The sequence below is a fragment of the Oncorhynchus mykiss genome, chromosome 15 (genome assembly GCF_013265735.2).
Source record: "Oncorhynchus mykiss isolate Arlee chromosome 15, USDA_OmykA_1.1, whole genome shotgun sequence".
Lineage (NCBI taxonomy): Eukaryota > Metazoa > Chordata > Actinopteri > Salmoniformes > Salmonidae > Oncorhynchus > Oncorhynchus mykiss.
In genome coordinates, this window is record NC_048579.1 from 68,789,119 (window position 1) to 68,801,618 (window position 12,500).

Consider the following 12,500-nt stretch of genomic DNA (forward strand, 5'->3'; position numbering starts at 1 on the left):
TTGATTCTACTGTTGTTATTGTTGATTTGAAGAAGGATTCTGGGAAGTTTTCATGTGAACACCTGGTGACCTTTCCCCTTCATTGTTATATTCAGATGCTTCGTAGTCTAGTCCATTATCATAACGTCAGCTACATTGTAGCATAAGTTGGTTACAGGTCACAGTTGTACTTTCAGGTAGTAGTAGGGCAGACCGGTGAGACCATTGGGGTAAAATACTTCTCTCTCTCTCTCTGCCATAGGAGGGGCGGCCAGTGGATCACGTGTCGCTCCCACGCCTCGCTGCAAGGATATGGAAACGTCAGTGTGTCAGTGACGGTGGACAAGGCCCGCATCCAGAAAGACTTGAAGTTTGAGTACGTGGAGGACCCCACTATCATCAAGCTGGAACCTGAGTGGAGCATCTTCAGGTGAGACGACAGGGGAGCAGGAAATGGGACCATTCAGGCAATTATAAAAGCCAATCATAAGTGTGAGTGTGTGACCAAGCAAGCCATGGTGGTGCCGCTCTCCCCTCTCTCTACCACAGTGGACACACACCTGTGACCGTGACCGGCACCAACCTGGACATCATACAGAGCCCCCTCATCAGAGCCAAGTACAACGGTCGAGAGACGGTCAACGTGAGTAGAACATGGTCAATGAGAGGTCAAAGACACCTTTAACCAACGGCCGAGAGACGGTCAACGTGAGTAGAACATGGTCAATGAGAGGTCAAAGACACCTCTAACCAACGGTCGAGAGACGGTCAACGTGAGTAGAACATGGTCAATGAGAGGTCACACCTCAAACCAACGGTCAATAGCCTCAACCCTTTACACACTCGTGGGAACTAAGGTCAAATCCCCACAGGAAACCAATGGAAATCCTCCAGATATGTTTTCCAAGTCTGGAACGGATAGCGATGTATGGACAAGGAATGCACTCTACAGCAGAGAGACGAAGAGGTTGTATTACAGTAGATTCCAATAACAGAGAAAGCCCTGTTTCTCTGTATCCCTCCACTCCAGACAGAAAGCCCTGTTTACCTGTATTCCTCCAACCCAGAAAGAAAATCAGTTTCCCTGTCTCCCTCCACCCCAGAAAAAGAAAGCCCTGTTTCTCTGTATCCCTCCACTCCAGACAGAAAGCCCTGTTTACCTGTATTCCTCCAACCCAGAAAGAAAATCAGTTTCCCTGTCTCCCTCCACCCCAGAAAAAGAAAGTCCTGTCACCCTGTATCCCTCCACCCCAGACAGAAAGCCCTGTCACCCCGTATCCATCCACCCCAGATTCTGTTTCCCTGTATCCCTCCACCCCAGACAGAAATCCCTGTCACCCTGTTTCCCTCCACCCCAGATTATGTTCCCTGTATCCCTCCACCCCAGACAGAACATCTGTTTCCCTGTATTTTTCCACCCCAGACAGAACATCTGTTTCCCTGTATTCCTCCACCCCAGACAGAACATCTGTTTCCCTGTATTCCTCCACCCCAGACAGAACATCTGTTTCCCTGTGTTCCTCCACCCCAGATTCTGTTTCCCTGTATCCCTCCACCCCAGACAGAAAACCCTGTTTCCTGTATCTCTCCACCCAAGACAGAAAGCCTTGTTTTCCTGTATCTCTCCAACCAAGACAGAAAGCCTTGTTTTCCTGTATCCCTCCACCAAGACAGAAATCCCAGTTCCCTGGTTCTCTCCACCCTAGACAGAAAGCCTTGTTTTCCTGTATCCCTCCACCAAGACAGAAATCCCTGTTTCCTGTATCTCTCCACCCAAGACAGAAAGCCTTGTTTTCCTGTATTCCTCCACCAAGACAGAAATCCCAGTTCCCTGGTTCTCTCCACCCTAGACAGAAAGCCTTGTTTTCCTGTCTCTCCACCCCGACAGAAAACAAAAAGATCATGAGTTTCAACGTGAGGTGAACCATACATAAACCAAACTATCAGATTCCCCCTGGAACCACAGTCAGTACCCATGGGAGTTCCCTAACCAGCCCTGAGATCTGATCTGAGGTCTGATTGAAAGGCATGGGGAGAGACAAAAGGCAGTAATGCTATCTTCCTGGTCCATCGAAGAGACCGCCACCGTTCTGCAGCTGTGCTCCAATAGAATAAGCGTAGGGAGCCATTGTTGCTCCAAGTACAGATGGCCGCACTTCAAAAGCCCCCTTGAATCAAAACCCTGTATATTCGCCAAGTTAATTTGCCACGTCCCAGTTTCTCATTTTCGACTATGATCTTTGCAATCATTTTGATACTGCCTGGGCGATATTTATATATAACCATGCTTGTTTTGAAAATACTAGTCCGCTTCCCCACTATCTGGCCAATTCACTCACACACACACACACAGCGTTCTCTGCAGTTACAGACGTGTGACGCATGCGCCGACACCGGGTCAGCCGCACCCCCCATGATTTGTCTGGTTTGATGTACCGCCGTCGTGAGGAACCAATTAAAATGACAGGTTTTGCTCAGAGGGGGATTTGTTTGCGTGGCGGACCGTGTAGCAGAGGTTACAGTGGAGATGTGAAATGCCTCAGAGAGATTCTCCAGGTGGCAAAGTTTTGCTAGAGGCCCTCATTGTGTGTTCTGTCACCTACCATACTGTTGATTTTCTCCAAGTCGTAACAAGAGACAGAATATTAAAGAGAGAGAGATATAGTGGCCCAGAGAGAGAGAGCTACAGAGAGAGAGCTACAGAGAGAGAGATATATAGTGGCCCAGAGAGAGAGAGAGCTACAGAGAGAGATATATAGTGGCCCAGGGGGAGAGCTACAGAGAGAGAGCTACAGAGAGAGAGAGCTACAGAGAGAGAGATATAGTGGCCCAGAGAGAGAGAGCTACAGAGAGAGATATAGTGGCCCAGAGGGAGAGCTACAGAGAGAGAGCTACAGAGAGAGAGATATAGTGGCCCAGAGAGAGAGCTACAGAGAGAGAGATATAGTGGCCCAGAGAGAGAGAGCTACAGAGAGAGATATATAGTGGCCCAGAGAGAGAGCTACAGAGAGAGAGATATAGTGGCCCAGAGAGAGAGATATAGTGGCCCAGAGAGAAAGAGCTACAGAGAGAGAGATATAGTGGCCCAGAGAGAGAGCTACAGAGAGAGAGATATAGTGGCCCAGAGAGAGAGCTACAGAGAGAGAGCTACAGAGAGAGAGATATAGTGGCCCAGAGAGAGAGCTACAGAGAGAGAAATAGTGGCCCAGAGAGAGAGGTACAGAGAGAGAGCTACAGAGAGAGAGATATAGTGGCCCAGAGAGAGAGCTACAGAGAGAGAGATATAGTGGCAAAGAGAGAGAGCTACAGAGAGAGAGATATAGTGGCCCAGAGAGAGCTACAGAGAGAGAGCTACAGAGAGATAGATATAGTGGCCCAGAGAGAGAGCTACAGAGAGAGAGATATAGTGGCCCAGAGAGAGAGACATAGAGAGAGAGCTACAGAGAGAGAGATATAGTGGCCCAGAGAGAGAGCTACAGAGAGAGATACAGTGCCTTGCAAAAGTATTCATACCCTTTGCGTTTTTCCTATTCTGTTGCATTACAACCTGTAATTGAAATTGATTTTTATTTGTATTCCATGTAATGGACAAAATAGTCCAACTTGGTGAAGTGAAATGAAAAAATATATATATTGTTTCAAAAAATTCTAAAAAAATAAAAATGGAAAAGTTGTGCGTACATATGTATTCACCCCCTTTGCTATGAAGCCCCTAAATAAGATCTGGTGCAACCAATTACCTTCAGAAGTCACATAATTAGTTAAATAAAGTCCACCCGTGTGCAATCTAAGTGTCACATGATCTGTCACATGATCTCAGTATATATACACCTGTTCTGAAAGGCCCCAGAGTCTGCATCACCACTTAGCAAGGGGCACCACCAAGCAAATGGCACCATGAAGACCAAGGAGCTCTCCAAACAGGTCAGGGACAAAGTTGTGGAGAAGTACCGATAAGGGTTGGGTTATAAATAAATATCCTAAACTTTGAACATGCCACGGAGCACCATTAAATCCATTATTTAAAAAATTGAAAGAATGTGGCACTACAACAAACCTGCCAAGAGAGGGCCGCCCACCAAAACTCACGGACCAGACAAGGAGGGCATTAATCAGAGAAGCAACAAAGATAACCCTGAAGGAGCTGCAACGCTCCACAGCGAAGATTAGAGTATCTGTCCATAGGACCACTTTATGCCGTACACTCCACAGAGTTGGGCTTTATGGAAGAGTGGCCAGAAAAAAGCCATTGCTTAAAGAAAAAAATAAGTAAACACATTTGGTGTTCACCAAAAGGCATGTGGGAGACTCCCCAAACATATGGAAGAAGGTACTCTGGTCAGATGAGACTAAAAGTTAGCTTTTTGTCCATCAAGGAAAAGGCTATGTCTGGTGCAAACCCAACACCTCACATCACCCCGAGAACACCATCCCCAGCATCACCAGCACTGTGGGGATGTTTTACATCGGCAGGGACTGGGTGGGAAACTGGTCAGGATTTAAGGAATAATGGATGGTGCTAAATACAGGGAGATTCTTGAGGGAAACCTGTTTCAGTCTTCCAAAGATTTGAGACTGGGATGGAGGTTCATCTTCCAGCAGGACAATGACCCTAAGCATACTGCTAAAACAACGCTTGAGTGGTTTAAGGGGAAACATTTAAATGTCTTGGAATGGCCTAGTCAAAGCCCAGACCTCAATCCAATTGAGAATCTGTGGTATGATTTAAAGATTGCTGTACACCAGCAGAACCCATTCATCTTGAAGGAGCTGGAGCAGTTTTGCCTTGAAGAATGGGCAAAAATCCCAGTGGCTAGATGTGCCAAGCTTATAGACACATGCCCCTAGAGACTTACAGCTGTAATTGCTGTAGAAGGTGACTCTACAAAGTATTGACTTTTTTGGGGGGGGGTGAATAGTTATGCACGTGTAACGGATGTGAAACGGCTAGCTTAGTTAGCGTGGGCGCTAAATAGCGTTTCAATCAGTGACGTCACTTGCTCTGAGACCTTGAAGTAGTAGTTCCCCTTGCTCTGCAAGGGCCGCGGCTTTTGTGGCGCGATGGGTAACGCTGCTTTGAGGGTGACTGTTGATGTGTGCAGAAAGTCCCTAGTTCGCGCCCGGGTATGGGCGAGGGGACGGTCTAAAACTTGTACTGTTACATTGATGCTGTTGACCCGGATTACTGGTTGCTGCGGAAAAAGGAGGAAGGTCAAAAGGGGGGTGAGTGTAACGGATGTGAAACGGCTAGCTTAGTTAGCGTGGGCGCTAAATAGCGTTTCAATCAGTGACGTCACTTGCTCTGAGACCTTGAAGTAGTAGTTCCCCTTGCTCTGCAAGGGCCGCGGCTTTTGTGGCGCGATGCTTCGAGGGTGACTGTTGATGTGTGCAGAAAGTCCCTAGTTCGCGCCCGGGTATGGGCGAGGGGACGGTCTAAAACTTGTACTGTTACACACGCTCAAGTTTTCCGTTTTTTTTGTCTTATTTCTTGTTTGTTTCGCAATAATATTTTGCATCTTAAAAGAGCATGTTGATACAAACCCCCCCAAAAACCATTTTAATCCCAGGTTGTAAGGCAAACAGAATAGGAAAAATGCCAGGGGGGGTGAATACTTTCACAAGCCACTGTATAGAGAGAGAGATACAGAGAGAGAGATACAGAGAGAGATACAGAGAGAGAGATAAAGAGAGAGAGATAAAGAGAGAGAGATACATAGAGAGAGATACAGAGAGAGAGAGAGCTAATGATGCAGAGAGAGTTAGTGAGCCAGAGAGAGAGATGCAGAGAGAGTTAGTGAGACAGAGAGAGAGATGCAGAGAGAGATAGTGAGACAGAGAGAGAGATGCAGAGAGAGTTAGTGAGCCAGAGAGAGAGATGCAGAGAGAGTTAGTGAGCCAGAGAGAGAGATGCAGAGAGAGTTAGTGAGCCAGAGAGAGAGATGCAGAGAGAGTTAGTGAGCCAGAGAGAGAGATGCAGAGAGTTAGTGAGCCAGAGAGAGAGAGTTAGTGAGCCAGAGAGAGAGATGCAGAGAGAGTTTGTGAGCCAGAGAGAGAGAGATGCAGAGAGAGTTAGTGAGCCAGAGAGAGAGAGTTAGTGAGCCAGAGAGAGAGAGTTAGTGAGCCAGAGAGAGAGATGCAGAGAGAGTTAGTGAGCCAGAGAGAGAGATGCAAAGATAGTTAGTGAGCCAGAGAGAGAGATGCAGAGAGAGTTAGTGAGCCAGAGAGAGATATGCAGAGAGAGTTAGTGAGCCAGAGAGAGAGATGCAGAGAGAGATAGTGAGCCAGAGAGAGAGATGCAGAGAGAATTAGTGAGCCAGAGAGAGATGCAAAGAGAGTTAGTGAGCCAGAGAGAGAGATGCAGAGAGAGTTATTGAGCCAGAGAGAGAGATGCAGAGAGAGTTAGTGAGCCAGAGAGAGAGTTAGTGAGCCAGAGAGAGAGATGCAGAGAGAGTTAGTGAGCCAGAGAGAGAGATGCAGAGAGAGTTAGTGAGCCAGAGAGAGATATGCAGAGAGAGTTAGTGAGCCAGAGAGAGAGATGCAGAGAGAGATAGTGAGCCAGAGAGAGAGATAAAGAGAGAATTAGTGAGCCAGAGAGAGATGCAGAGAGAGTTAGTGGGCCAGAGAGAGAGATGCAGAGAGAGTTAGTGAGCCAGAGAGAGAGATGCAGAGAGAGTTAGTGAGCCAGAGAGAGATGCAGAGAGAGTTAGTGGGCCAGAGAGAGAGATGCAGAGAGAGTTAGTGAGCCAGAGAGAGAGATGCAGAGAGTTAGTGAGCCAGAGAGAGAGAGTTAGTGAGCCAGAGAGAGAGATGCAGAGAGAGTTCGTGAGCCAGAGAGAGAGAGATGCAGAGAGAGTTAGTGAGCCAGAGAGAGAGAGTTAGTGAGCCAGAGAGAGAGATAAAGTCCCATATCTATTGTGTGAAATACCACAGTGTGCCATCACAGCAGCAAGATTTGTGACCTGTTGCCACAAGAAAAGGTCAACCAGTGAAGAACAAACACCATTGTAAACACAACCAATATTTGTTTATTTATTTTCCCTTTTGTACTTTAACTATTTGCACATCATTACAACACTGTATATAGACATAATATAACATTTTACATGTTTTTATTATTCTGTAACTTTTTTGAGTGTAATGTTTACTGTTAATTGTTTATTTCACTTTTGTTTATTATCTACTTAACTTGCTTTGGCATTGCTAACATATTTACCATGGCAATAAAGCCCTTAAATTGAGTTGAATTGATACAAAGAGAGAGATACAGGTAGAGAGACAGTGAGCCAGAGAGAAAGAGAGAGATACAGACAGAGAGATACAGACAGAGAGAGAGATTCAGAGAGAGAGAGATACAGAGAGAGAGAGATACAGAGAGAGAGATACAGCGAGAGATACAGATAGAGGGAAACAGAGAGAGAGAGAGAGAGAGATACAGAGAGAGATACAGATAGAGAGAAACAGAGAGAGAGATAGAGAGATACAGAGAGAGAGATACAGAAAGAGAGAGAGAAACAGAGAGAGAGAGATACAGAGAGAGAGATACACAGAGAGAGAGAGATACAGAGAGAGAGAGAGAGAGAGAGAGATACAGAGAGAGAGAGAGAGAGAGAGAGACAGAGAAAAAGATACAGAGAGAGAGAGAGAGAGAGAGAGAGATACAGAGAGAGAGAGAGAGAGAGACAGAGAAAAAGATACAGAGAGAGAGAGAGAGAGAGAGAGAGAGAGAGAGAGAGAGAGACAGAGAGAGAGAGAGAGAAAGAGATACAGAGAGAGAGAGAGAGACAGAGAGCGAGAGATACAGAGAGAGAGCTGAAAGAGAGAGTGAGAGACAAGCCTTTTTCTAGGGAAATGAAGGTGAACGTAGGCTAGTTATCTCTCAGTGAGTCTGCACCATCACACCGGATCAGATCAAAGACCCATTGTGCCGAGGAAAGAGCCACCGCTCCAACTGTTCCACTGATTTAGGCCTCCTTTGAGGTGAACACTCAGATGTGTCTGCACTCAGTAGGTGGCGGCCATGTTGAATGGATTAGATGCCATCTCTTCCAGGGCTCTGACTGACATGTAAACCTGTCATATGAAAGGGACCGTAATGACTGTAGACTGACTGCAGACCTGCAGTGGCTGGCCTCGGGAGGTCTGTCTACAAGGGCCTGTTAGGTAGAGTTGTTTCACACCGACTTCTAAGTGCTGAGAAGTGAATGCAGTGAAGCCCAAAACCATGTATAGTTGCACCTTAATTGTGGAGAACGGGCTTGTGGTAATGACTGGAGCGGAATCTGTGGAATGGGATCAAATGCCATTCAATAAGCTCTGTTCCAAACATTATTATGAGACGTTCTCCCCTCAGCAGCCTCCTGTGACTCCTATCAATACTAACATAACTATTACTGACCATGTATCAATACTAACATAACTATTACTGACCATGTATCAATACTAACATAACTATTACTGACCATGTATCAATACTAACATAACTATTACTGACCATGTATCAATACTAACATAACTATATTACTGACCATGTATCATGTATCAATACTAACATAACTATTACTGACCATGTATCAATACTAACATAACTATATTACTGACCATGTATCAATACTAACATAACTATTACTGACCATGTATCAATACTAACATAACTATTACTGACCATGTATCAATACTAACATAACTATTACTGACCATGTATCATGTATCAATACTAACATAACTATTACTGACCATGTATCAATACTAACATAACTATATTACTGACCATGTATCACTACTAACATAACTATTACTGACCATGTATCAATACTAACATAACTATTACTGACCATGTATCATGTATCAATACTAACATAACTATTACTGACCATGTATCAATACTAACATAACTATTACTGACCATGTATCAATACTAACATAACTATTACTGACCATGTATCAATACTAACATAACTATTACTGACCATGTATCAATACTAACATACTATATTACTGACCATGTATCATGTATCAATACTAACATAACTATTACTGACCATGTATCAATACTAACATAACTATATTACTGACCATGTATCAATACTAACATAACTATATTACTGACCATGTATCAATACTAACATAACTATTACTGACCATGTATCAATACTAACATAACTATTACTGACCATGTATCATGTATCAATACTAACATAACTATTACTGACCATGTATCAATACTAACATAACTATATTACTGACCATGTATCAATACTAACATAACTATTACTGACCATGTATCAATACTAACATAACTATTACTGACCATGTATCATGTATCAATACTAACATAACTATTACTGACCATGTATCAATACTAACATAACTATATTACTGACCATGTATCAATACTAACATAACTATTACTGACCATGTATCAATACTAACATAACTATTACTGACCATGTATCATGTATGAATACTAACATAACTATTACTGACCATGTATCATGTATCAATACTAACATAACTATTACTGACCATGTATCAATACTAACATAACTATTACTGACCATGTATCAATACTAACATAACTATTACTGACCATGTATCAATACTAACATAACTATATTACTGACCATGTATCAATACTAACATAACTATATTACTGACCATGTATCAATACTAACATAACTATTACTGACCATGTATCAATACTAACATAACTATTACTGACCATGTATCAATACTAACATAACTATTACTGACCATGTATCATGTATCAATACTAACATAACTATTACTGACCATGTATCAATACTAACATAACTATATTACTGACCATGTATCACTACTAACATAACTATTACTGACCATGTATCAATACTAACATAACTATTACTGACCATGTATCATGTATCAATACTAACATAACTATTACTGACCATGTATCAATACTAACATAACTATTACTGACCATGTATCAATACTAACATAACTATTACTGACCATGTATCAATACTAACATAACTATTACTGACCATGTATCAATACTAACATACTATATTACTGACCATGTATCATGTATCAATACTAACATAACTATTACTGACCATGTATCAATACTAACATAACTATATTACTGACCATGTATCAATACTAACATAACTATATTACTGACCATGTATCAATACTAACATAACTATTACTGACCATGTATCAATACTAACATAACTATTACTGACCATGTATCATGTATCAATACTAACACAACTATTACTGACCATGTATCAATACTAACATAACTATATTACTGACCATGTATCAATACTAACATAACTATTACTGACCATGTATCAATACTAACATAACTATTACTGACCATGTATCATGTATCAATACTAACATAACTATTACTGACCATGTATCAATACTAACATAACTATATTACTGACCATGTATCAATACTAACATAACTATTACTGACCATGTATCAATACTAACATAACTATTACTGACCATGTATCATGTATGAATACTAACATAACTATTACTGACCATGTATCATGTATCAATACTAACATAACTATTACTGACCATGTATCAATACTAACATAACTATTACTGACCATGTATCAATACTAACATAACTATTACTGACCATGTATCAATACTAACATAACTATATTACTGACCATGTATCAATACTAACATAACTATATTACTGACCATGTATCAATACTAACATACTATATTACTGACCATGTATCAATACTAACATACTATATTACTGACCATGTATCAATACTAACATAACTATTACTGACCATGTAACAATACTAACATAACTATTACTGACCATGTAACATGTATCAATACTAACATAACTATATTACTGACCATGTATCAATACTAACATACTATATTACTGACCATGTATCAATACTAACATGACTATTACTGACCATGTATCATGTATGAATACTAACATAACTATATTACTGACCATGTATCAATACTAACATAACTATTACTGACCATGTAACATGTATCAATACTAACATAACTATTACTGACCATGTATCATGTATCAATACTAACATAACTATTACTGACCATGTATCAATACTAACATAACTATTACTGACCATGTATCAATACTAACATAACTATTACTGACCATGTATCAATACTAACATAACTATATTACTGACCATGTATCAATACTAACATAACTATTACTGACCATGTATCATGTATCAATACTAACATAACTATTACTGACCATGTATCAATACTAACATAACTATTACTGACCATGTATCAATACTAACATAACTATTACTGACCATGTATCAATACTAACATAACTATTACTGACCATGTAACATGTATCAATACTAACATAACTATATTACTGACCATGTATCATGTATCAATACTAACATAACTATTACTGACCATGTATCATGTATCAATACTAACATAACTATTACTGACCATGTATCATGTATCAATACTAACATAACTATTACTGACCATGTATCATGTATCAATACTAACATACCTATATTACTGACCATGTATCAATACTAACATAACTATATTACTGACCATGTATCAATACTAACATACTATATTACTGACCATGTATCAATACTAACATAACTATTACTGACCATGTAACATGTATTAATACTAACATAACTATATTACTGACCATGTATCAATACTAACATACTATATTACTGACCATGTATCAATACTAACATAACTATTACTGACCATGTATCATGTATGAATACTAACATAACTATTACTGACCATGTATCAATACTAACATAACTATATTACTGACCATGTATCAATACTAACATAACTATATTACTGACCATGTATCAATACTAACATAACTATTACTGACCATGTATCATGTATCAATACTAACATAACTATTACTGACCATGTATCAATACTAACATAACTATATTACTGACCATGTATCACTACTAACATAACTATTACTGACCATGTATCAATACTAACAACTATTACTGACCATGTATCATGTATCAATACTAACATAACTATTACTGACCATGTATCAATACTAACATAACTATTACTGACCATGTATCACTACTAACATAACTATTACTGACCATGTATCATGTATCAATACTAACATAACTATTACTGACCATGTATCAATACTAACATAACTATTACTGACCATGTATCACTACTAACATAACTATTACTGACCATGTATCATGTATCAATACTAACATAACTATTACTGACCATTTATCAATACTAACATAACTATTACTGACCATGTATCAATACTAACATAACTATTACTGATCATGTATCATGTATCCCTGTATCTGTCCTACTATAAAATAAATATACTATAATGACATAAAATAGCGTAGTGGTCCATACTCATCACCCTGTGCCCTCTCCTCTCTCCCAACAGATATGCCAGGTGTTCAGCCCCACGTCCATGCTGTGCCAGGCCCCAGAGCTGCCCATCA

The 12,500-nt window shown here is 40.6% G+C and overlaps 1 protein-coding gene across 2 annotated transcripts in view; it reads left to right on the top strand.

The window, feature by feature from the left end:
* LOC110506716 (plexin-A4) overlaps positions 1-12,500 on the top strand; it is a 488,023-nt gene that overhangs the window by 390,478 nt on the left and 85,045 nt on the right. For both annotated transcript variants that reach the window (XM_036945082.1, XM_036945083.1), the window contains exons 16-18: positions 242-409; positions 529-622; positions 12,443-12,500. The exon at positions 12,443-12,500 is cut by the window's right edge and continues 182 nt beyond it. In XM_036945082.1, the coding sequence (XP_036800977.1) occupies positions 242-409; positions 529-622; positions 12,443-12,500 (320 nt within the window). The remainder of the gene's footprint in view (positions 1-241; positions 410-528; positions 623-12,442) is intronic.